The 27259-nt window shown below is 42.9% G+C and overlaps 1 protein-coding gene across 4 annotated transcripts in view; it reads right to left on the bottom strand.

Moving 5' to 3' along the window:
• Positions 1-27259, bottom strand: part of CG34354 (uncharacterized protein) — a 93647-nt gene that overhangs the window by 31234 nt on the left and 35154 nt on the right. For all 4 annotated transcript variants that reach the window (NM_001170285.3, NM_001104483.3, NM_001316621.1 and 1 more), the window contains exon 3: positions 7038-7125. In NM_001170285.3, the coding sequence (NP_001163756.2) occupies positions 7038-7125 (88 nt within the window). The remainder of the gene's footprint in view (positions 1-7037; positions 7126-27259) is intronic.

The raw sequence follows: 27259 nt of genomic DNA, 5'->3' as shown, positions 1-27259 counted from the left end.
ACATTATGCAAATTGTTGCTGCCCCAAAAAACACATTAAATTGATATCAATTTACAAGGAAATAATCTAAATATTAAATATGTATGGCTTCTGGACCCGGAGCGTTTCATTTTGCCCATTATTCCGGATGACAAATCCCAGGACCCCTGAACTCTCGAACCGCCCAGACCTCCAGACAAATTCAATCAATCAAACAAGTAGCAGGCCAAAAGCAAAGGCAATGCCAATGCCGTTAGGTGCCCGTAATGAAGTCCTGTCCAAATTTGCCTTTTTCTAAATTAGCACAAATGTTCTTTTTACGACGGCGAAAGAGGACCTAGAAGTGGCAATGGTCCTGCCATCGGTTCCGGCTCCTATCCGCGCCACTGTGGCTCCGACTCCGGCATTGTCTCTAATTTCTCATTAATTTGCAAGCGAATTCAGTGAACACGGTGCGGCACTACCGAAATGACAACAAACGGAGAGTGTGCACTTAGCAAAAAGCCACCTTACATGTTCAAAATACCAGTGAAATTGGAAAGGAGTTTGCTTTCGTTAGGCTGGCACCTCTTTTTTAAGCATTGTCACCAAATTTTACAAGTACGTCACATAAAAATGATTTATTTTAATATCTAAAAACCCATATTAAGTCCGTGCGACTCTTCCAAATTTGCCCAAGTGCAAAACGACAGGTCCAAAATGTAACGACAAAAGCGAATCGAGGCAACAGGGCGTATGAGCGCTCTGTGCAAACGGCGGTTGCGGATGGGCGAAAGGGAATGGGAGCTAGGCGCAAGACAAGGAACGGGAAAGGGATGGCCAGCTCGGGGCAGGTGGCATCGAATGAATGCTCGTCAGGTGTTTGCGGTGGTTTTTCGAGTATTTTGCCAGAGACCAATGCCAACGAACGCTGTCAGCGGCACAGCCACTGCCAAAGTCAATAAGAGGCAACGGATGGGCAGATGCTGCTCCAGCTTTCGACTTAATTGAAAGGCGTTTATTTGGCTTTAAAAACGTAAATCAAATTCATTTAATTCACCCCCAACTCGCGATCTTCTTTGCCCTTATCTTTTCTACTTTGAGAACGCCCCTTCGGGCGTTTACCTCTGTCCGGCAATTACAGGGCACTCGACACTTGGATGGCTCTGTGGCAGATCTGCATGGCCGTCCAGCATCCGCCATTCGCCATCCGCATCCGCCACATCCTCATCCGGCAGCTCATTTTATAGCTTGTATTTTAAATAAATGTCTACCATCGCCGGGGCCCTTGAGTCTGGCCAAGCAAATTTCCACGCTTACGCCACTTGGGGCAAACAAAAGGCGCTTGACATTGCCCCGGCATTCGCTTTTGTTGGATTAGCTTTGATTAGATTTCTCTTGTTTGCAGCTCCTTCTTCGTCATCCTGCCGCAGAGTGTCACTCAAATGGGAGGGGAACCTGTATAGGCGGCACACTAAGCGAAAAACCACAACCTATCTAATGAGGGACTAATTGATTTTATTTCAAAATGATTTCAGAAATGATGTCATAATGAAAGCAATGCAAAGTAGAGTCTTAGTGCTACAATAATGTATACCCTTTAGTAATTTATTCCTTCGATACGCATTTTATTCCTTAGTGTATGGACCGACTTTATTGGTCCATGATTATATAATTTTGTGCCCCTCCGCTAATTTTTTCCCAGCTCAAACTTCAGGAGGCTGGCCCAGAGGTCGTTGAGTGTTTTAAAATTACATTTCCGTGTCGAAATTGCACCTGTGACTTCGGCGCAGAGCCGGAGGCACATAAAATGGGCCTCTCAATCTGTGTGACTCATTTTGTCAAATTATTTGGGGGATTTATGCGTTGGCAGCCATTTTTTATTCGCTTACTTTAATGGCAGTCAATTTATTGCCAATAAATTTGTAGCCAAAAGTTTAGAGCAAGGCCGTGGAGTGGCAAACTCGGCCCGAGTAGCAAATTTTTATTTGGCCAAGTGATAAACTTTCAACATATGTGCGGGCCCCGGAGGGTCGCCGCCGTCGCCGTCGTTGCCGTTTACTTGTTTTTTTTTTTTTTGGCAGCGGCTCAATTCTGGGGCAGAGCCGAGAATTGGAGGACCAAAGAACCAGAGGCCCAGAAACTGCAGTTAAATTCAATTTGTGCCGCGCTGCCTGCAAATGACAGGCAGCCAAAGTGCCATTTTAAGCGGCAGCCAAAAATTGTCGCCCCTCGTCCAAGGACGAAAAGGACTACACTCGTTGTCGTCTTCATTGCAGCATAATTTCTGGCGCGGCTTTGTTGGCGCGATAAAAAAGTTTGGGCTGCTGCCCTTACATCCCTTGTTGTCCCTTTTATTTCCGTTGATTTAATTTTAAAAGGCGCCGCCGCTCTGAAGCACTTTTATTTATATACATTTAGCCGCTGTGGGGCGCCGTTTTGCAAACTGTTTTGGCTCCGTTTAGTTGGCCCCAAAAACGCAGGACATTGTCAGCCAGCCAGTCAGTCACTCAGTCATTCATTCACTCAGTCGCCGAGCATTTGGCAACAGACACTGTCCAAAAGGCAGCCAACCGTGCTTGGCACTCGTGTTTCGCCTTTGTCAATTTTAATGAATTAATGCGTATTTTATGGGAAAAGTTGCCTGGCCGCGGCATGAAAGTAAATTAAATAAATTTATGCCCCAGGATCCAAGGACGATGCTGCTGCCACAACAGCCTGGCTCTCAGTCTATTATCTAAGCATTAAACCTGTGTGTATTGATACACAATCTGTACAAATTGAAAACGAAATTTGTTTGCTATTTAATGATTGTGCAAACTTGGCTGGCCATTAAAATTATATTAAAAAGTTTACACAGCTGAATGTACTCGGTCCGGTTTCAATTTGCTTTAATTTGCATTGAGTGGCGCTTTAAAGTAGCAGAACTTGGTCCAACTTTTGACACTTGCCACAAATATAAATCGTCGCAGGCGGCATGAAAAAGTGTCAGGCTTTTGCGGCTGCAACACAAACTGCCAAGACTCATTTTTCACACTACGCACAAACAGAGCGAAGGATTGCGAGAAAATCGGGAAGATCACATAGAGAAAAAATTAACTCTAAAGTAATCTAAGTGTTGCATTTCAAATAAGAATGGAAGACAAAAGCATTTTTTATAGTCTTATTATATCATAAATAATTCTGAGTAAATGGCATTTCTCGAAGTTAGCTTCTAGACCTTAAATATATATTTGTAAAATTTAAGGGTTAAGTTTATTTCCAAGTGCAGGGAAAATCGCTAAGAGTGCCAAGGAGATGATGCTTGACTGATTGTGCGCGTTTTGGGGCAAAAGTTTTTCGCATTAACTTCCGCTGCACGCCGCGTCGCATTTGAATGCGATTTTGATTTGTCACTCGCCGCCTCGCAACAAAAGCCGCCGCCTACTTAACAGCAGAGTTAGATGGCGCGGGCCGCTCAACTTTTTGCGCCATTTCCGCCGCCCACTTGTCGCCGATCATTGGTTTCCGTTTCCCCTTGCTGCAACTGAAAGTCGAACTGTAGAACTGTAGAACTGCAGAAAGGAGCCAAGTTAACTTGACGACGTGCACAAGCGCATTTTGAAGTTTATGAAAAGGGCTGAGGCCGAAGCTGAAGCTGAATCCATCGCTGAAGCTGGCCAACTTTCTGAATAGATTAAGTTGAAAGTTTTGCTCATTTTCAGCATAGTCCCAATCGAGGGCTGTCGCTGAAACGGGGCGACAAAATTATATGCCCCTCTGAAAAAATTGAAATGGAGAGAAGGAGGAGCATCAGCGTAATGACGCCGTGGCCAGGTGGCAAAGGAGTCTGCAGTCTGGCGATGGTAGACAGCAAACCAAAATCAAAACTTTACCAAGTGTCATTAAAAGTAACCGAAAAAAGCAAACGAGATAGCGAGTGAGTTTATTTCCCTTCGCATTCGCAGTCGCAACTATCAACTATTATCTTGTTGATTTCTTTGCTTTTTTTTCGGGAAACCTCTTTGGGACTTTTACACGTAAGTTCAGCATAAGTTTTGTGTGGGTACACAGGAAAAAAAAAGTTTGGCCAGAGCTGGAAAGTAGGATTATAGGAATAAATTCGACTTTCTGGTCCTCATTTTCCAAACTTTTGTATTGAATTTGTTATATTGCTTTTTAATTTGAAGCTTTAATTGGAACTCGTTGAAATATGTTGAAAGATTAATTGCTCTATGAACTTTTTTCGTAGAATTTTTGGAAATTCGTGCGAACCAAGCTTGCGCACAATGGCCCAAGTTAAGCCTTTTGTGGCCGACAATGAATGGCGGCAAACAGCAACAAGCAAGAAGGGCTGCCAATTACAGGCCGAGAAGGCCTCGTTAGCCATGCAGCACAAAAATGTAATTGAATTATGAGAGGCGGCAACAATATCGAGGAAACTAATCAGCCAAGGACCCACAGTAGTCCTGCCAAATGGCCAGGACGTGTCCATGTCCCGCTCGCTAATCAATTTGCCCATTGTGCCGAACTCCTTTGTTTCTCTATTTCTCTGTCTCTATGTTGTTGGTACCAGTAACTGGTACTGCTTCTGATTCCGATCCCCATTCCTATTCTGAATCTGATTCTGGTTTTATTTATGAATGCGCCTCGTGAAACGAGTTCGAAATCGAGGCCAGAACATATTGCATGTGATTAATCAGGAGCACTGCTATCTGGTTATGGTTTTGGGCTGCGGCGACTGCAACGACAAGCAGACGCAATTTGTGCCGCCCACCGCAGGCGGATAATTGAATTTCAGTTTTGTGCCCGGTCACGAATAGTATTATAACCATATACTAACTATATATATATCTCGAGTTCCTTGAACTGCCCGTCATCGTCTTAGCTGCTAATGCTACTCTGCTACTGCTGCTGCAGTCGATTGGTTTCTGCGAATCTCCCTAATTGGCCAACTTGAAGTGGTCATGGATTTTATGTTGATCCTTTCGACCAGTCGAATAATTAATTAGCTGCATTAAAGCAAACACACTCGTGGCGTTGTGTTTTATGGCCCTGCCTTATAAGAATGAGGGGCCTCGCATTATATTGTCTAATCAGATTTTTGGTGGGTGCCAGTCCATTAAGCATCTGCGATAGGGAAACTATTTATTAGTGGTGCCCCAGAGGCAAATTGTGTGCTGGGAAAGTGGACAAGTGACGGTGCTGGGTGCTGGGTGCTGGGAGTTTGGTGGTTTTGATTAAGAGCAAGGTGTTGATTGATTTGGAAACTCAAAGAGACTTAATTATTTTGAAGGGATTATGAGTGCGATTACGATTGCCGTTTGCGATTGTATTGCCAAAGGGAAGCAATTAATTGAGGGATTAAGTTCCTTTTGTTTCCGCAGCCTTTGCTTTTCAATAATTTCTCATCGACTTCCATAATGAGTTCTGTCTGGTGGCCCGTCTCCGAAACTAAAACCACAAAAAGTTTCAGTTATGTTGAATTTTCCACACATATTACTCTGTAAAGTTTCCACTGTTCACCGCAGCTGAAAAGTTAGGCTAGTTAATTAAAAACGAGCTCAAGTCTGGGGGCGAATTTGTTGTATAAATTTAGCGTCCTAAATGAAAAATCCACCCATGAGTGCTGTTAACCTGATGATGAAAAGTAGGTAAAGCCGGAGACGACAACATATTTGCGATTATTTCCCATGCGGGCACTTAAGGCATAAAGAGCAATAAATTAAGAGACGAAGGCAGCTGCGAAGGCGAAGGATGTCCTGGCATGAGGATGTCTTTGAAGCCGGCTGTCGGGATCCTTGAATCCTTGGACCCCGAAGGCAGCGGAGAACCACTTCAGGTGTAGATGGAAAATGTAATTATTTCGTAGATTTGCTCCTGCCATAAAGTAAACACGCGGAAGAACGGTTTTTGCAGATCCGGAGCCGCGGGATAAAAAGCTACCAAAAATCCGCCCAGCACTTCAAAAGGCCAATGTTTGCCATCTTTGCACAATGAAAATTATTTTGTACTTATTGAAACAAGAAGATTGTTTTAAGAAAGCTAGTATAGTGATTATCTTTAAACTCTTAAGGTAAGTAAAGATAATTTTATACTGGAGTCCATTTTCTCAATGTTTTTTTTTCGAGTGTTCACTCGAATAAATAGTTTCTGGCAAAATGAGTTCAACGTTTCTCAAAAGAACTGCGAGCAAATAGCAAGAGGCGAATGGAAGACGGAGACGAAGCCTGATGCTCATTAATTAAGGAAGTGGCAAATGAAAAGCCTGCGAAAAACGCTCCCAGGACGTCTTTTTTTGGTTAGTGACCTGATGAGCAGACGCAACATTTCTGAGCCGGGCACAAGTATATATACAAATATATATATACATTTTTGTAGGGTAAGGTAAAGCAAGGTAAGGTAGGGTAGCCCCACTTGAATCAGGGTTGTATGTATATAAATCAGTTTTATTTGCTTTCACTTGTTCTGCTCTAATATTTTTTTGGGCCACTCGCCTGGCATCATTTGTTTGCCTCGGCGTCGACAGCGGCTTGTGGCTTTCAACTGGTCCCGGTCCCCGATGCAGTTTGTTTTTCCCCCTTTTTAGCTGCTCAAACAAAAACTTCGAAAATTAAATTATTAATTTATTGCCCGTTGCTTGGGCGCCCCAGCCACAGCCGCAGTTTCTATGGACCATTCACTCGTGATTTCCAGAAAACCAGCCGGAAAAAAAAAAACAAAAACAAAGCAAAGCCAGAAATAAGAGAAATTCACATTGCTGGGGCACAACATTTCGCGGTTTCCTTCGACATGCACCCTCGGCTCGCTAATTATTCATAAATTAGGCGCAGAAAGACGGGGGACTTCATTTGCCGCTTGTTTGTTTATTTAACAATTTGCTCGGCCGGCACAAGTGCGGCAAAATGTTCTTTGATTGGAGTTAATGTGCTGGCTGAAGGAGGAATCGATGCTAGAAAAGTTGTTGGAGTGGGTAATGGGTACTAATAATTAAAATGTAGTAACCCAGGCGATTTTCAAATTATGAGTTCTGATACATACATGCAGATATTATATTTACTCAATATAGTGTATTAAAAATTTGTATGCGGTTTACTTACGATATTTCTCCAAATGGGGTGAATGCATCTTTCAGCTGTTGCGTTTCGATTTCGGCACTCAGATCGCCCACAAAAATGTGAAACTGTTCTGTAAAGACAAAAAGGGAGACAAATTCAGCGGCAATTACGGTCTGGGCAAGAGTTAAACTATAGTTGCTTAGTCTCGCTATTGGGCGACCAGACAAACCGCACTCGACGATGGCCCAGACAGACACTTGAGATGGCCAAGATGGCCATGTGTGCCCGACCAAGTGGCAACTGACTGAAATCGCAACGTGCAATTGTCCACCCCCGAGTTTCGAGCTCCGAGTCCCCCAGTTGGCCGGTGTCTGTTGCTGATTTGGGGCTTGACATTATCAAATGCCGACTGTCAGCCGGTCTGCCTAGGATCTCGCCCCCGAATCCTAGCCCTGAATCATTTCCCTGAGACCCAGAGCCCGTCACTCCAGTTGCCACTTTGCTTGCCGGTTGTTGCCGGCTATTTTCGGCACTCCGGCTCCAGCTCAGAGCCAGATGCAGAGTATCTGGTTCCGCATCCGGTTGCAGCTGCAATAGCCGGGTGAAAAGTGCCAGGAGCCGGCTGGCAGGTGGACACGAGTGCCATCACAAGTGCGCCAACGTGTCATGTTTGCATGCAGGCGCTGCCAACAAACACGGGCCAACATCTATAAATAGGTTTGCTCGCAAGAGCTATATGTACTTTCACTTTAATAATTTTTCTACTAAAACTATGTGTAAGCAATAAAGTACAGAATTTTAATAATTTTAACAATATGTTAAGTGATTTATTTTAAATATTTAGCTTTATTGTTTAATTGACCAGATTTGTTGGTTTTCTGAGGTTTGCCTGTACCTACAGAACAGCACAGACCATCCAGGATCCTGAAACTGCTTTTCGGTTCGCGTCCGTGCCAAAATGACATAGTTTCGCATTACAAGGAAAGTGCACTTGAATGTGCCCGTCAGTGGCGTACGACTGGTGGGCGTGGCCGGCCCCAAACTCTCACACCCACACCAACACCCCACCCATGCCCAACATCATCATGTGTGCAGTGGAAACAGAGTTGACAAATATGCCAAAAAAGAAAACTCCCCCAGCGACATGAATTACAATTCGAGTGGGTGGTGGCTGGGCGGTGGTGTTGCTCGTCGGCCCGTAGCTGTGGTACTTTCATTTGTCCGTCCGTTTGTCCGCCGGAGCGGCAGGAAGTTGTGCTAAGCGTCATTTCCGTTGTTTTGAGTGATTGCAATTGAGATACGGTTTTTGCGGTTTCTTTTTTCAAGCACCGCTGGGGATCGCTGTCTCCCCGTCTGGCCAATGGAGCACGTGTCGACGCTTCTCTTTTCACTTAAGCGGTTTAAATTCCACTCGAATCGGATGTCTGCCTAATGTGCTGTAAAATGTGTCCTTAAAGATTCACTCAGCAAAAAATCGAGGGCCAGGAAAGTTTACTTTAAAGTCATAGCAATTAATGAGTAGCGCAGTTTATAACATCTTTAGGCACGGACCAGCAGTTTCCTCCTTTTGTTGATTATTACACACATAATAGTTTCCATTTATAAATATTAAATATTATCTTGAATCAGTTACTTACATACTAAAAGACTGATAAAGTGCAACCCCAAAAGCCCATCAGTCACAAACAACATTGGTTTCTGTGTAGGTCACGCAAAAAGGATTAAAGGGAAAATATTTGACTGGGTCGGGCATTCGACTGGAATGGAATGTTGCCATTTTGATGTTGACACTCAAATGCCTTTATCTCGGCGGTAATAAATTGTTCGGCAAATCCCCCAAATCAATCGCTGACCAATTTATTTTATGCAATCTCTGCATCTGACACAACCCCAACCCCTCGAGCCACGGCCAACGAATGAAGCCAACAATTTATTGCCCTAACTAACAAAACTGCAGCTGCAATCGCTGCGTTTACAAACCTTCCCCTGACCTTTCACCCTTCCATCCTTTCCCCGCTCGGAACAAAATCAAACCGCGCCGAAAACAAATGCACATTAAATCTGCACCAGTTACAAATTCTTGTTGGTTTTAGTCAACTGGTCAGTCGCAAAACAATTTGGACATGCCATTTTATTTGCCAGCGGCAGATTTTTCAGCGTTTTTCCGCGTTCTGTGTGGGCCATTCAACGGGTCCGGGGCCAATTAAGTTCCAGTCCATAAAATTTGCATCAAAAGGCGACCATTGACCTTTGGGCGTGTCCATAATTAAGAGTTCAAAAATATACCCATCCGGTGCGGCCTGCAATACGCACAGTCCAGTTTCACAATTAAAGAGTCCGTGTCTCCATTAAAAGCCGGGCCAACTTCGCGGCGAGCGGGCATAAAGCAGCTGGCCAAAAGAATTCACAGCCAAACACCAGAGCACGAAAATGAGCGAACATCAACGACCGGGGGCTTGGGACGAAAATGCCGGGAGGTACGTAATTCGACATAAAAATATCGTAAATCTTAAATTAGAAATTTCGCACATTAAAAACTTGGAAATTGCATTTGGCTTTCTGGCTTCAACTTGGTCGTAAGCTCGCATTCAGGCAAAAGGCGAGAAATTCAAGCGAAAAACATCCTAAAATCTACATGCGAAAAAATAAATACAATTTTAAAATAAGTGAGTAAAGAGTGCAGGATACGATATTTCCTATCAAGAAAATAGCAAATGTATGAGGAAAATGTTTATCTTTTCATGAAATATAAACCATTTTTTGTTTATTCATTTTCTTGAACCAGCAGCCAATTATTTCAAGTGTAAAAGTATTTTGGCCCGATTCTGTTTGTATTCCTATGTGTATGTGTGGCAACCAAACGAAGCTTGAGCCAAAGTCGGCGAGGAATCAAGGATCCCCGGACTGGCCTGCATAATGCCCATTGGCGCACATTTTTAATGAGTTGGACATAAAAAAGTTTTAGCTTTTGAAAAGCTGCTGTTGAAATGAAGCCAATGAAACCCTCACAAACACCCTAAGCTCGAGGGAAAATAAGGAAAGGGACGCTGATGAACAGAGGCCTGGTCTGCGGACCATTGTCTCTGCGGGGATTTGAGTGTTGTCCTGCATGTCGTCTGCTGTTTTATTGCATAATCGTGAGTCAATCAGCGGCCAGAGGGAATCCTTGCCAGTTACTCCAGCTCCTTTTTATCCTGCGCCACCCTGTCCCATCTTCCACCTCCGATATCCATTCCCTGTTTCATTTGATCACGCATTCGACGCTAGTTCGACCTTCATCAATGCACGTCAGCTAATAAATACGTGCTGCATTTTGCCCTGACCTCCCAAGAGAAAAAGCCAGAGAACAAAAGGGGAATTGTTCCCCCATGCAATTAAATTTCACTTCAGCTATACCAGTTCGCTTTAATTTGCCGAATTTAATTGAATTGCGAGCACATCAAATTGCGCATACGCCCCTTGGTACGCAAACGCTAATGCACACACACAGCAGAGCTGGTGGAAAAGTTGAAAAACATTGCTTTGCGATAAAAATGTACACTAATTTTGTTGAAATTATAGATTTGTATGGTAAGTTGTTTCAATTTGCCGGCATTTCTAATTCATTTCCTGCGCTCTCCCGATTATCGAACCAAATTCAAATGATGAGCCATTAAATTAGAAGTGGCTATCTAAACTGCGTTGTCCTCATTTTGGGCGCTAAATTGGCGATTCGCAGTAGATTAATGGACAATCAATGCAGTACCATGGTACTGTATGAACTTTTAGTGGTACTGATTGCAACATATTCCTTCTATGTAAAAGAAACAGCAATGGCATCCCCTTACTTACTTTGAATTTATATAATTATTTTAATGTAACATTTAAAGCATTTTGAATACAAGAAGAATGTACACGAACAGATGTATCCGAGTTGTACCATTGCAAGGTGTTGCATAAGCTGTAGTCAATTTTTTGTTGACTTTTCTTCCTTTGCACTCTTGAACGGGTTTTCCTCGGCTCTTTTACTGGCGGTTGTCCAAACCGGAGTGACTACAAATGTGGTTGAAATGTGCGCGAAAAGCGGCAAACCGCAAAAGTAGCTGAACAAACACAAATGTGCCAGGCCAAATCGACAGAGAAAAAAGCGATAAAATGGGTTGTGGAACGGAGGTAAACACTGCTACATGTTCACCGACAAATGTGACGGACATGGACATGTGTATGCCCCCACACACCCCCACTTCCCCCATTCGACGGCAGAAAATGCAAAATGCAAACACAAATATAAACACAGATGCTAACTAACCACATCAACATGTCTGCCTGTGTGAAGTTTAGACTGCTATGCAAACATATGAAAATGGAGATTTTCACGATGGTCCATTTTGATGCATTTTGCTCGAAAATTATGTTACATTGCCACTTGTATTTGCATCGCCCGAATAGCCGAGCAATTATATCGAAAAAAGAAGGATAAAACTCCTGCGAAGCGAAGTACATTTTTCATGTGAACCCTCGACATTGCAAATGCATGGCCTCTTGAATTAAATCAACAGCAGCTCAAGCTGAAATTGCCGTGTAAACGAAATGGTAGTACATCCCGGCAATCCTCGATCCATTTTCAAGTGCCCCGGGTCATATTATAGCCATGGGCAACGCATCTGCTGGAGAGTGCTTGCCGTCCATTGTTGTCCGAATATAATTCATGGGTCATGTCGGATAGCAGATAAGTAAGGGAAAAAGCATATAAAGGTGAAGCTCCAGGCTAAAGTTTAAATTTAATGAATAGAAGTGAAATTTTGCAGAAATATTTAACTAGCAATAGAAGGACACTTTCAATTTGGTTTGTTCGTTTCATATGACTTTCGTTTGCTTTAATATTTAATGTAAGTTAAGCTCACAGATAGTTTCGAAGATACAGATACTTACTCGAATAGCGCATGAGAGATATTAAAGCGCTTTAAATACTTCCAACTCCCGATAGTTTTCCGGCGGAACCTCTACTTCTGTTTATCGAAGTGAACTATGCATTTTGGGAACCGAGTTTCCCTTTGTTGTTTACATTGTCAAATGGATTTGGAGCCGCCGTTTGCACCGCCGCCGTTAAAAGCGAAGCGTAAAAGTGCCACAAAAGTTGTGAACGGGGGGTGGGGGCTAAAAGCGAATGGATTAAAACACGTGAAGCACGCGACCTCAAAGCGCATTATTTGTTGTAAAAAAAAGTATTACACACTCACACACACGAATTCTACGGCTGAAACGAAATGGTAGTCACACACACACACACAAACAGCGGGAAAACGAGTGAAACGAACGGCAGGGAAAACCTAATAAGCTTTTGTGCAATTGCAAGCCATTGTGCTGCAGCTAAAGCCCGGCCAACCAACAGAAAGCTAATTCAAACACCTGCCACAAAAGGTAGGAAAAGCCGAGTGTGTATGTGTGTGTGAGCTGAGAATATGCAAACGTCGAATGGAAAAAAAAGGGAAAAAAGCGAAAGGATTTTGCCAGCCACAAATGCATGCAGCGCGTAACATTTATCCTGCCAGCGCACTGCAGCGGTGGTTTGGCGGTTCGGTGGTGCGATGCCTGTGGTGGTGCATTAACACATGCTCCAATAAGTATGCAATGCGCTGTGACATTTTTAACGCGTCCCACAAAGACAGCAGCAGGGCGACAACAATGCTTCTATCTCCGCTCCTTTTGCTCACCCTGTCGCCTTCGCTTCGCCGTCTGTTGCACAGGAAATCACGATTACAGTGAGTCAAAAGCAGCACTACACTGGGAAAAAATCAACTTATTTGCTTATGATACGCTACGTGGGAGAACATTTTAAATACTACTTGAAGTTAAATTAAATGCTTGGCTTTTTAGTATGAGTTTGAGTTTGGCAGTATGCAGTTTTAAAAGAAAACTTTATAATTGATTTGAGAGCACTGAACGAATTATATTTTTCGCTCTGCATAAGCAGCATCAGTTGCATGCAGAATATGTGAGCGTGTCGCTGTTTGTTGAGTGACAAAATTAGATTTAAATATGCCCGCCCGCAAACGCCTCTTGGCGAAATGTCACCGCATGTCCTGCGCTTTCTCCTGCTTTCGTTCCTGCTCCTGGCAACTCTCATCCCGATGAAAATGAGCTGTCGGCGGAGTGAAGTGTTTTTGTCGCGCATTTGGGACGCCAGCATTTTGCTGATTGTTTTTATTTTTATTTTATACAGCGAAAGCGGCCGAAAGTTTTCACTTGGGCTTATAGAAAAATCAATTCCCTATCCGTACACACGCTTATGTGAAAAGTTTTGTCATGAAACTTGAGTCGTTTTAACACCCCACCCCCGGAGGATGGAACAATGGCTGTAAGCCACAGGAGGATTACATATTTTCAATATGATTATTTGCGTTTGATAATTACTATAAGAGCTGTGTAAGCTATTATGAAATATTGATCTGACCTTAGGGCTTAGCGCTCATTAAAAAACACTTGGTCGGATTTCTTTGTCTCATTGTTCTATTTTTTGGCAACAGCTCCTTTCATTTCCGCCCATTGTCTGTCAATCGGCTCGGATCGCCTTGCCTTGAATCCGCTGCCACTGTCTTTGTCATTATGAAACGTAAAACGAAAACGATTTACAGTAATGCCAACACTTTGCCGCCCTGCCACTGTCTTGTCGCTACCACCTTCCCATCGTCCTTGTCGCCGCCCGACATTGTTGTTAAATGAAGAAAGTATTTTTCAAATGCGAATTTCCGTTATGCTCCTCGTTTCGACATGAAGACATTTTTGACTATTGTCTGGCGGAGCAGCGAGCTGAAAGTAGAATCTGAGGCAGCTTAAAACAGCAACAAAGTCGGTGCACTTAAAAAAAAAGTACACTATTAATCAAACAATGTATCTTAATTTGTGTACATAACTTGTCCTGTTCCCAAGACTTTTAAAATGTTTTCAACCAATTTAGGTTTAATATTTGTTTTAGTATTGAACAGATTTTTGAACAGTGTACAAAACTATTGCCAATGACAATGAGAGCGACAACGAAGACGATGAGCACGACGGCACGACGCTGATGATGGCAAGCGTTTCCGCTGTTGTTGTTGTCACCGTTGTCGCTGCCTCAGTTGTTGTTTTTGTTCCCATGGTTGCTGTGCGCGAGACACACAAAACATTGAATGACATTATCCTTTATTGCTTATCCCACGCCTTGTTCCGAGTCCTGTGGCCCGCGTTAGCAGCTGCCACGCAAAATGGGCGAAGAAAGTCTTCTCGGGTTTGGGGGCAAAAAGTCAAAAGGGCATACGCGGCGTATGCGTAATATTAACTAGAACTTGCAGGACAAGTGGTAGGGTGTGTGTGTGAGTGCGAGTGTGTATAGTGGGGTGAAAAGATCGAGGGCAGCCGCATTGTGTCCACCAGGACAAACTTTTTCATTTCCCCGCGGAAAAATTTTCAAAAAAATTTCATTTCCCAACGACTGAAGGAAAACTTTGCACCAAAGACATAGAAACTAGTTAGGAGTGCGGATACAAGAGGAGGGTTTAGTGGAAAGTGGGGCCAACAAAGCTGAAAAAGTCATGTCGTTTCATTCGCTCTCACCCCACCACCACCCACTCATTCACTTACACACACAAACGCATTTCACGAAATAAAGTATTCAAATAAAATATGCTAAAATCTTTGAAGTACTTCAAATAGCAAAAAGTAGAAAAAGAACCCAAACGAAACGAACAAAAAGAATACGCCACACAGAAACAGTCAAAAACTTTTCATAGGAAAAGGGATATAGAATCGCAGTGAGAGGACCGGTACTGGTGGTGGTGGAAAATGGGAAAAGCCGGGAAAGCAAAACTCGGCATAAAAGGCATCGAGAGAAATAAAGAAATGGCAGGCGAAATGGCAATAGCCAGGCACAAAAAGTAAACATCGTTTATGTTGTCATAACGCGCAATGCCCTGCAGCCAACACTACCACCACTAGCACCACCACCCCAAAAGCTACCCACTTTTGAGGGCCCGCACCACCCAACCGCCCACAGATTGAGCTCGGTGCGCCACAGCCTTATCATTTGAATTTTCCGGCGACGTGTTTGTCGAGCTGGAGCCGATAAAGATGCGATAAAGTGAGAACAAGTTGTCGGGCAGCTGGAGAAAAGTTTTGACCGAATTCTGACTTCTGCCCGGCTTGACTTGACTGACATTATTCGGCCAGCAGAATTGGCAATTTGTGTAAATTATTGCCTCAACTTTTTCCTCGACAAACTTTCCTCCAAATTAATATGACGTTATAAGAATTTATTTGATTATTTTAACCGTTTGACGACTTACTGCATACGCCCCCCTTTTGCAGCATACTTAATTAAGCAGAAACGTTGCACAAAAGTTTGCCGAAAATTGTATTAAAAATTCATATTTGCCTCGAAATGTGTTCGTAGTCCGCACACATGTAAAACTCACAGCTGTTAGATTTAATTTGACTGCAAATAATATATGAACAAGGCGGGTATTTGCCTGGCTGGTGGGAAAACTCGGCTCAAACTCAAACACTCGACACTTTGGCAACGAAAACTGTTAACGGAAAATGTGTGTAATGCCCGGCAGGCGGCTGAATTTATGCATTTTAAATGATATGTGAGAGTTTTGGGTTCCGGGTGAGGCGGCTGCAACAATATTTGGATTTGCCAATGTGTCGGCGCTCTAGCGGAATAACCAGCCATGTTTGCATTTCAACAAAATGCAGCCAACTTTTAGGCGCAAATTGTCGGCAGATTATATTGTCCTGGCTGTCAGGATATGTGTGATTGTCTATACGAGTATATGTGTGTATGTCTGTGCACTAATGCAGCGGCAAGTCTGCTGGAAATTATCCACATGCCAGACGATTTTCCATTGCAGTTTCTGATATTTGTTTTTAATTTTTCCACGCATTTCTTTTCGCTCTGTGTGCTTTCAATTATCATTGTTTTGATTATTATTTTAATGTTTTGCACAAACATTTAGCTCATCCCAATTCTGCTTCCTTTATTTCGCGATGTTGTTCGTTAGCTGCTTTTGTTTCGTTATTATTTATTATATTCGTTTGTTTTTGTGCGACACGAATTTTATCTGTGGCTCAGAGTTTATTATTCATTTTAATTTATAATTAAGGTCTTAGACGCAAGTCCTCTACTTTTAAAGATCTACCTTCTACCTTCCCCATTTTGTGTTCGTGTGACCAATTCTCATAGCACCTGTGCCACATGTCATGGAAATCCCTTGAAGCGTTATGTAACCCAATCATCTGTGCATGGCCAGCAGTTGTGAGATTGATTTTCAAAGCAAAAAATATCCTTTTTACTTGGCTTACATGTTTTTATCTATTTTCACCTTAAACGTGTCGTTCGATTTTCCTCGCCCACGGATTATTTTGCGAAGGGACTCACATTTCCAGCGTTTGCTTCGTCAAATTGTCATATCGAATTTAGCTGGTCAACAAACTGCATTGATTTTGGCCGTCCGAGCAATGTCCTGGTCACGTTTATTGTGCAATCCAGGCAATAACGTCCAATTTGCCCGAGATCCAGCAAGTTCAAAAGAAATCGAGTCAAACGGCACGGCGGAGTACACCACAAATGCAGTTCAATTCGGGCAATTAGAAGGAAAACAAAGACAACCTCAATTTGATTGGTCCTATAACTGCAGAAACCCAGTGATGGGAAAGGACTATATTTTGCCGCTGTAAAATATGAAGTTTCTGGCTAAGGGTTCTCAAAAAGAGTGATAGTCTGTGTTTAAGCTAAAGATAAATATCGAATAAAACAATGTCTATGCTACTACGTTTACTCCCAAACTAACAAGTTAAATTAAAATAGAAAAATAATATTGACAAATATGTGGAAACAGAACAATCTAGGAAGCTTCTCATCACTGCAGGCAACGTGTCGTATGTGCAACGCATACGCATGCAACTGCAACAATTTTTCTGCATATGGCTCAATTCACTTCGGCCCACCCCTTATAGCCAACTTAAAGCGACCCAAGGCAAGCCACATTTATTGATGTCTCAATTTCCTTCGCCAAATCACCTATTACAAATCGACAGCCAGCTTTGTTGGTTCTTACAACTGGTCGTGATGGTAGTGGTGGTGGTGCTGCAGCAATTCGTACAAATTTGGCTGGCAAATAAAGCGCCTGGAAAAGCTGGAAAAGTAAAAATTACCCTTCTGGCTGGTAATGGTTGGCAATTTGTTTGGCTCTTGCCGTTGCCATTTTGGCCATTGCACAAACTGCAGATACGTGTGGGTGGAGTGAGCGGTATGGGCGGTATGGGTGGTATGGTGGTTGAAGCTACACTCATTTGAGGTGAAATTGATAAGAGTGGTGCCTTTTATGCCTCATTTCCAATAGTTGGAAAGAACCCGCTTACTGATAGCAGTTTGATCATTCCATTACAGCTCGCTGCTGCTTGAAGCAATTTGCCACAAATTTCAATCAAACGTGCTCGCTAAAAAGTTGCCATAAGTTGCACCACCCACTCAGGTGGCTGTGCCACGCCCTATTTGCCAAGCAGCCCCATCGCCCACTCCAACCACTTACAGCTAACAAACTTTTACATTAAGACATTAGCGAAAAACTTTTTTTCCGTTCCTTTTTCTGCCCTTTTCAGCGCTGTTTGCGATTTTTCTCTCATTCGGTTGCAGCTGCAACAACTTTCGCTCGAACTAATTTCTTATTTGTTTGGCTCTTGCGGTGCAGCGAGGAAAGCTGCGGGGAAAACTGGGATTGCCATGTGGCAGCGACTGGCCGGCAAATGGAGTGCTCCATTTTCATTTGCTCGCCCTCTCACTTTTGCTGGCCAGCGGGATATTGCACATGAAAAACTTTTCGTATTTTCATTGGCTTTGATTCGGTTTTGCAAATGGCTTAGCATTGTTGAGGAGTCGAGAGTTAAGAGCTGATTGGATGATCTTTCGATAGCCGTGGAGTCGTAATGGGGAATAATGCTAATGAAGGCAGCTGTGCACCGATTTTAATTTAAGTTTTTACCTAATTATGCGAAATTGGGTGCATACAGCTGCTTTTAACTACAGTAATTCTTAAAATTGTAGTTTTCCTTCCTCCTAAATTTAAGCAGCTCCGGCTCCGAATGATCAAATCATAGCCTTTTCACCTCCTAAGCTGCACTGTCTGATCCATTTCATCCGCAGATATTATTTCCTCTCCATTTCCCGGCAACCGCAGCCTTGACATTTTCCCACCCCGCAGCTCTTAAAAAATGCAAAACGCGTTAATGGCAGCCTGGGCAGCACCTGTGCTACTTTGGATTGTTGGGTGCACGAGGAGGTGTAGAGTGGGTGTAGAGTGATGGTGTCCACGTTATGGCTCGCTGCCGTTTTTGCACCACAGCAACGCACTTGGCTGCGCTACGCAATTTCCGTTTCCGGTTGCGCAGAACCAGGGCCAAAGGCAGACAACTGCAGGCCAACATCCCGGCCTCATCCTTGGCAGCCATTTGGCGCACAAACAATCCGTTAACACTTTTCTGCGCTACTCTTTTCTCTTTATACCCTGTCCCCTTCCCCCGTCAACGAACCCCTTTTTGCCTTTTGCAACTTTGTGGCCCTTGTTTCGGGGTTTCCGGGCTGGGAAAACTCCTGTTGCTGTCGCTGACGCGACTCCAGGTTGTAAATTTCCATTAAATGTGCATTTTTGTACAAGTTTTTGAATTAAACTTTTTTCGCCTTGGCCATAGCTCAGCTCAGCTGAGCTGGTTGGCTGTAAAAGCGACTGTCGGGCTTTTAGCCCGCTGCGCCATCGCCTGGCCATCTTGGCCAACAGCTCGGTCGAAAAGTTTGCACCGAACTGAAACAAGTTCATTTCCGCGGCTCTCATTATTTTGCCAAGTGCAGCAGATACATTTCGAGTAACTACAGCAAAAGTAGTATGTACCGAATTGTGGGTTGAATTAAACGAAAATGTGATCGAAATGAGAGATATTAAACATTCTTACTTTAAACAATTGTGTTCCTTTTAATCTAATATATGCTCACATTTTCTCCCACGGCATCCATAGTCATGTTTAATAGCTGGTCTAAAATTTGTTAAGCTTTCGCTTTCAGTTGCAGGCGAATATTATAATTTTGCACCGCCCCCCCATTTTTGTGGACCACATCCCGAACTGCATTCTCAACCTCAGCCATATCCACAAGCTGCATCTGTCGCTGGCTGGGCGAGTCATAAAAATCACATGAAGGGTCAGGCTAAGTGGGACACTTGACCGGGGTTCAGGGGATTCCCAGAGCGGTGGCATGCTATTACTTTTAGAATATGACCGAAACATGCAAAAGATTTCTCGCTAGCAGTTTGCCAAAGGGCTGGGTGCGAATGAAGCAGAGACAATGCAGCCGTGGCTTGACACTGAAAAATGTGAAAATTATGCAGCAAACATTAAAGAAACTATGTAAATTGGCTGCTCCTTCTGCTGCTGCTTTTGCCGGGGGCGTGGCCTCTGAAGGGGCTGGTTTCTCTATCGCCCAGCACCCACTCTGCTGCCCTAACCCGATGCCATCAAATTTTATTCCCCTGGCAAGTTCTACTCACGCCTAATGGTTTTAATTAAGCGACTGCAACTCCGACTCGTGAGTTGCATGTCATGCATGAAATTCATTAGGTTCTGCCGACGTCTGCTTAGTGTCTTACTCGAGAGTCGCGCTTTTCCAGCTTCCTTTGATATACTTATACTTGGCATTTTCTTAAGCAAAAACTTTGCTGGCAACTAAAACCAAACTTGACATAGTTTCGGCAAAAATTGCAGCTAAAAACTTACTTAATTTCTACCAACTGCACTTACTCTGAACCAACTGTCGCCGTAGGGGTGGCTATGCTACTTCCTATCCGCCAACTACACAGAGAGAAACATCTTTTCAAATCTGTATACCTGTTTCCTACAAAAAATCACTATTTTGGGCATACCGATCGACAAAATTATCAAAACCTGGAAAGTTATACCTTGCTGATCTCGCAGTTTAATTTCCAATCGAATGGAATCGCTGTCACTGAATTCAGAAAAAATTTAAATTTTTTTAAATTTTTGCAGAATTTGATGATGGTACCCCTTACTAAAAATTCAAAATTTTAAAAAAATTTTATTTTTCTTTTAAATGAAAAAAATTATCACAGTCAGTAGCCCAGCTTGTAAGCACCACAAAACAATCTCCTTTTTGGCTCTGGGACTTAATTAAACCAAGTTGTACTATATAACTACACTAAATAAAGTGGTGTTTTAAAGCCCAATTTTTGAAAAAAGATGGCCGTTTTTCAATAAATATATATAGATTTTGGTCAGTGCACCCGGAGGTGCACGCACAAACACAGACACACATGACACTCTTATTTGCATAGTTAGTCAAGTTTTCTTTGCCCCATTGGGGATGGCCAAGAACGGGGTCGGGCGTCTGGGCCAAGACAGTGGCAACTGCTTCCCGCATGTGAAGAGTCCACTCGCTTTGACACTATTTCAACAGGCAAATAAACATGGTGTAGCGGGGTGTTGCCGTCTTTTATTTATCTTTGACACTTGCTAATTTTTGCTGAGTTGTTGATGAAAATATTTTGCCTGGCAAGTGTCAACTTCTTAAGTTGTTTAGCAACCAAATACAACGAATTTAGCTTGACTGTCGAGGGGGCTTGCGAACTCGACTGACAGACGCATTTCGCAGCAGAAATTAGCCCGTCTAATAGCAGAAATGCCATGGCTAAGGAATTTTCGCTAAGCAACACACAGTGGATGAAATGATGCTGAAATCTGTGCGACGCTCTAATGATTGTTCATGTCAACAATTTGCAAAACTAAATGAACACATTTCGCAGTCATAAATTATGCAATAGAACGAAGCAACCACCAACTAGCATTTCGCCCACAAACACATGTGTGTGCCAGTTGCCAGTTGGTAGTTGGCAGCAACTTGTTAGCCAACTAGGAGACTGAGCTGAAACTCGGCTGGCCATAAAACACAAAATACGAAACGGAAAGCGACGGCAAGACACGGAGCCTGTTGAGGCCAACATGGCATACTGACAACATGTGTTCTGAGGTGAAGCTTATAAATAAATTATTGATAAGCATCTGGCATAGAGGAAACGTCAAAAGTTGTATGCTTAAATAAGCAGGGAACGGGAGCAGTGACGTGGCAAACTTGTTGTGCTGGCTTTTGAATTTTAAATGCATTGAAATTACTGCGGGAAAATCTAGACTAAGTAGGATGAAAATTTAAATTGCACACCGTCGCCAATGCTGAGAAACAAGGCGAAATGAGGGCAAACTTTTAGCAAGTTTGTTGCGCATTTTTAATTAATTTTCTTGCCTTCCTCGCTGCGCCCAAAGGCATGCTATAGAATTTTTTCGCGCCGGCTTTTAGCCATATTTAAACGGCTCACACCGTGCTTGTTGGCATGGCTATGTGTATGCATATGTATGTGGTGCATTGACATGTCAATAAGAAATGAAAATGAATATGAAGACGTGTGCGAGCTGCCCGCTTGCCTGCCAGCCTCCTGAACATCGACGGCGTTGCAATTAAAATTGTAAGACAAATTAAAAACCTGGGTACACTGAGAAAAACTTTTGTAGAACCAAGTGATAATCGATCAAACACAAATAAGTTATTTCCGAAAGATTTTACAACTGCGGTTGTTAAATCTTCCATGTTTGCTGCATCTTTTTGGAAACCCTTTTTCGTGATTTCCAAATAGTCTTGCTCAGTTTTATTTCAGTGCACACACGTAACACTTGCAAATTCTGCAGAAATAAGCCAAGAAGCGGTGGGAATGAAAAGATTTGCACTTGGCTGCTGATTGCAGTTCCCAACTCGTGTCCTCAATTTGACATTTATGCGAGCGCAGGCAAGCGGTCCTTAATCGAAGCAACTGCGATTCCTTTCTTGGCAATTGTATGAACGCCTATATGAATGAGTTCGTGTATGTGTTAGCCAGTATATATCGGCCAGAAGCCACGGCAAACTTTCACATCCTCCTTCGTTCGCAACTGAAACTTTTAATTAATTTATTTTGCCCAGCACTCGCTTTGTCTCGCTGACGTTGTCTGTTTGCCCGGCAGAGCCTCAATAAATGTTTTTGCCCTGACCATAAATGATTTATTTGTTATTTATGCGTGCCATGTTGGACAAGTGATGGCTCCTTCCTTCGACGGCACAATCAGTCCAGTCAAACAACTTTATTTAATGTCAAAGTAAACACGCCGTCACAGCCTCACCACTCTGTAGATGGTGCACTCAAAAAAGTATTTTAAAATCCTTACCAGTTGAATACTTTTATACCAACGATAAGGTAAAAGCTCAGTACTATCAGTAATGATATAATTTCGATAAGATCTTGCAAATATATTAGTTTTTATGCAAAGAATTTATATAAATTATATATTGAGCTCAAACTAATTTCTCTAGTGTACCGCTTGTCCCACTCTGTCACCTGGAAATTCCGCTTCATTTTCCCCATTTTCTCCAGCCCAATTTCCCGAACAGCCGCTGCTGCGTTTTTAATTTGCACATTGCGGTCGGCGGGGCGGATTGCGCGCGCATTTAAACGATTTTCGGTTAATTATACGCCGTTACATAATGACATTTGCGCAAAGCCACGCCCCCAGCGAGCGCCCACTTGCCATGGGGCTGTTAACCGAGCTTCCTGATGGCCAACCGACCGGCTTCCATTTCATTTCGAGTGTCTTGCGCTGTTTGTTCAGGCCCTGGTTTGCATTCCTCGCGGTTTCATTACCCAGCCACTGTTGCCGTTGACAGTTAGCCACCACCCAGTGAGCCACCCATTCGACCGACCCATCACCCACCCACCCACTCGCAACTGCAACCACCCCACATCCACCCACTTGCACTGCCAGTTCATAAATAGCAGCGTGTCCTTCTCCTCATCGGTGCGACTGCAGTGGATCCAAAGCCTCAAAAGACAATCGCTGCAGATGAAATGCATGTGTCAGATTGCAGAACATACCAGAAAAGAGTGGCAAGCAGTGCTTTAATGCGGTGGAATTGCAAACTATTTGCGGATTCCGTTTTTCCTGCTACGGCTTCCGAACATATTTCTTGTTTAACGAATCCAACTTAGTAATTCAAAGTTTCTCAGTTACACATTCCTCACACAAAAGCAATTTGAAACAGATATTCATAACACGACACACCATATGAGGCCGAAATAAATGGAAAGTAGATGAATAATTTGAAGTTATTCAATTAATAACATGTTGCCATGTAAATTGTGACAAAGAAACTCAAATTTAAACTTAGTTTTCAGATGTTACCGTATGAGAAGCAAAGTTTTTAAATCCATGTTACTTATTGCATAAGTTTCGTTGTTATGCACACATGTTTTCTATGGAATTCAATAGTTCGTGTGGGTTTAGAGTTTCCTTGCTAGCTTGTAATCGAATTATATTTTGTAAAGTTTTTAAATTACAATTACATACATGTCGGTTTTTTTGTATAACATAAAAAAAAGTCAGATTCCCTTCGATGAACATTCGATAGCCATTGTTAAGCGAACATAACCGCAGAAACCATAAAACTAACAAAAATTCAACTTAAATACAAATTAAATGCACCAGGGAATCGATGGAAAAAAGATGGGTAAAAAATTACGCCAGCAGCTAACAAAACTTTGTGTTGGTCAATTGTATTCGTTTTATCTTGTAATGTTGGCGGAAAAAATATTAAATTACAAAAGCGCGCAAATAAAAGCAAAGACAATAACACCAGCAACTATTTACCATATTTTCGCTCGCGATGAAAAAGATGGAATTATTGTTTATATATGACTGGGATGGTGCACACAAACACGCATAAGGGCATGTGGCTGGATGCGTATTTATGTATTTAAATTCAATTAATAATTAAGGTGTAAATGCATTTGCATGCTGGTTAATTAAATTTGTGCGGCTTTATTAAAGGAAATTACGTATTTTAATGCGGCAACCACCGCAGAACCACCACTCGCAATAACAACGACAGGATGCCCGAAAGCCCCGATCAAAGGATGCTGAATGGCTGTGGGATAATGTAAATTCCGGATTCCCGCCAGCTGTTTGCCAGCGAGCTTAAAGCCAGTTCGAGCAAACACTTAAAGCCTCGAGTGGATGGATGTGAGGATGTGAGGATGTCGTGATGCCGGGATGCAGGGGATACGGATGCACAGGCGCATCTATAAATATTTCATGCGTTGCACTGCAGTCATTATGGCATTCATTAAATATAGAGTGCACGACATCCATACCCCAACATCCATGCAACCATACCATCCATGCATCCACCCGCAGATAGGGAGCGTCAACTAAAACCGCCTCGCATCCATAAATCTCTACCAGCCTCATCGTACTCATCGTACTCATCGTCCTCATGGCCATGCCACCACTTTTGTCAGTAGTTATTCATATAAATACACAGTGAGTACAGTGGGTACAGTGGGGCCACAATGGCACTGACTCACTGACTCACTGACTGGTGTTAGTGTATTTCTGATTTGTGGTCTGACAGTTTAACCAAAACTGCATGCATGTAAATTTATTTGTGCTCATTTTTGCCGGCGAACTGGGTACAGACCGCCGCCTATCCCGCCTCGCTTACATATGTCAAAATATTCAATTTATGCAGCGGCAGAAACAAAATGAGCCCAGATGAACGCCAAGGATATGGAATTGTGGGCGGGATTTTGCACAAAGGCAATGAGCTCCGAGTGTCAGCCATTATTTGGCGTGTTCCCAGTTCGGTACCCATTTCAGTTACGTAGCTTAAAATATGTGGGTATTTGATTAGAGTATGCCAGAGGAATGTGCATTTATACTTTATGATTTTATATTTAATATATTTTATTTAGCTTTGAAGTGCAAAATGTATTATTGCGGCTGTTAAAGAACAGCCCGAAGCTGGATGCATTCGATTTGTCCTGCAAGCGACCAGTTGGTTGGTGTCCTTTGGGAATCCACACTCCCGAGTCGCCCGCAGGACTCAGACCTCTGTTCCTTCCTGTGTGCCCCATTTCAGTTCTATTCTGTATATACTTTGCATGTGTGACATTTATTTTTGCATGCTGCTGGCCACTGACAATGGGTCAGTTCAGTTTCCAGTTCCCGGCGCCATTGTTCAGACCAGGCCCAAAAGCGAAGCCAACCACTGCCGTTGGTGGCTTGACATTTCTGACATTTGCAACATTTATGGCCCTCTGCTGATACCCATGGGTGTGGCACGCACCCCGCCCCTCAACCACCTCCTGCGGAGACCGCACGCATAAATGGATTGCAATTTTGTCACTCTTTACGGCAATTTGTATGCCAAAGAGCAGCATTCGATCAACTTATTAGGAAGCAGTCTTGAAGAGTGATATTTTTCATACACTGTTGCAATTGACTCGCTTTGCTGTTGCTGATGCCGCCATATTTTTATGCTATGGTGGCCATAGCGTTTTATTCACTTTTTGTGCATTACCAGCTGAACGGGAAAACAACCAGCAAGTTGAGAACCTAACGTGCCACTTTATTTGCAACTTATTCACTTCCCCGAACTCTCTGGCCATGCAGATGTAGTTATTATTTGAAATTTCATAATACTTTTACAACTTTATGCAACTGTTTCGCTGCCGGGCTGCCTTAACGCGGCATTCGTGCTTTATTTTTTGCGGTTGGCCAAAAAACCACCCGACAACCATCCCGGATCCACCCACAACATCACCGCTCAGCCACCCACTTGGGTTGTTTACTTTTGCAATTTTCAACGCTCCAACTGCATGCCATTTATTTCAGCTTTCGCTCCCCGTTTTCCTCCAACTCAGCTCTGTTTATTTAGCCGGGGTTTTTGCTTTTGTTTCGCTCGGTAGCTCCATTTTTATGTAAAACATATTTTTCTTAAATAATTTATTTTTGGTTTTTGTTTTCCTCCTTCAGTCCTGCTACTTTTCTGCTCCTTGAGCAAACTAAAATGAAGCTTTTATTGAGTTCAGGTGCGCTGTGCCTTTCCCACTCCATTTGGCTCTGTTGGTGGCCAAGTCTACATTCTACATCGGAAAAATACTATACGATTAAAGTCGAAAACAATACACATGATTGAACGATTATAAAATCGCAACTAACTCATACATACAATCAATATGTTGTATTTCTCCTAAGAACTATTCCTTAATGAAGTAGTTTTTAAGTTGTTACTATCGATGACGATTATATTAATCACTTTTTACAGTGTACCAATCCTGCCGGCATACTTTAGGGCAACTTTTGATTTCGCCTCTTTGCTTCTTTTTCAATTTGTGGCCACATTAATGTTAGAAAAGAAGAAAAAATATGAATGCACACGAAAAGTGTAAAGAAATGGCCTGGCCTGTCGTGAATGCAGAATCGGGGTGGCTCCGAGTCCTTTTTAGGGTGGCCCAGAGTGGGTTAGTCGCTGGGCTAAGCCGGAGCCTTCGCGTGCACGGAAACGTTTAGCCGCCGCATATTGCCGGGCTCCGGTGGCCGAAAAGCGTCTGCTTTTATTTTTAGAAAATATTGGCACTATTTACCCCACTACCAGTCGGCAGATTCAGTTCACATTTACCCCGTACGCCACTCGAGCTGGAGGATTCGCTCCCCGGGCTTTGTTCTCCGGGCCAAATGGGGCCAAAGTGGAAACGTTTGCTTATGCATGGCGGGAAAGTGGCTCTGCTTGCTTACCTGAAATGGAGAAAACAAGAGAAATGGATATTAATTAGAGTGCAAGTCGACGTTATATATGTTGTGTTAGTATTTTGTATTTGCCCGCTTATTATTTGTGAGCCAACTTATCTCACATAACGGAGAGACTTTTACGAAAACTTAATTTATTATTTCGTGCTTATGCAAACACATCAATTTGTCGCAAGTAAACACTTCAAGCGCTTTTCGTTATCTTTGGCCAACAGTTGAGGCAGAGCCAAATTCATTAGAAATCCCACAGCAAATAGGAACGAAAATGACACAAAAAAAAAAAATATATTTAGATATGTTTCGGGCGGGTCAAATGTTTGTTTAGGACCTGACGACCGACCGAAATAACTTTTCGACTTTGGCCGGGAAAAGCGAACCCTAAAAAGCCACCTGGCCAATGATGGCTTTCATAATTTTTCAATAAATTCGAAGACCATTATATCGATCTAAGTGAGGGCTTCGTTTTCAATAAAGTCGGCATTACGTTTTGGCAACCCTAACTAGCCGGGTTCACCGCCTGATTGCTCCTGTCCCGCAGCCATTTTGCCACTTTTCTACTTGGCTGCTGTTTAACCGCAATT

The sequence above is a fragment of the Drosophila melanogaster genome, chromosome 3R (assembly GCF_000001215.4).
Source record: "Drosophila melanogaster chromosome 3R".
Lineage (NCBI taxonomy): Eukaryota > Metazoa > Arthropoda > Insecta > Diptera > Drosophilidae > Drosophila > Drosophila melanogaster.
This window is presented reverse-complemented; position numbering and strand designations above follow the sequence as displayed.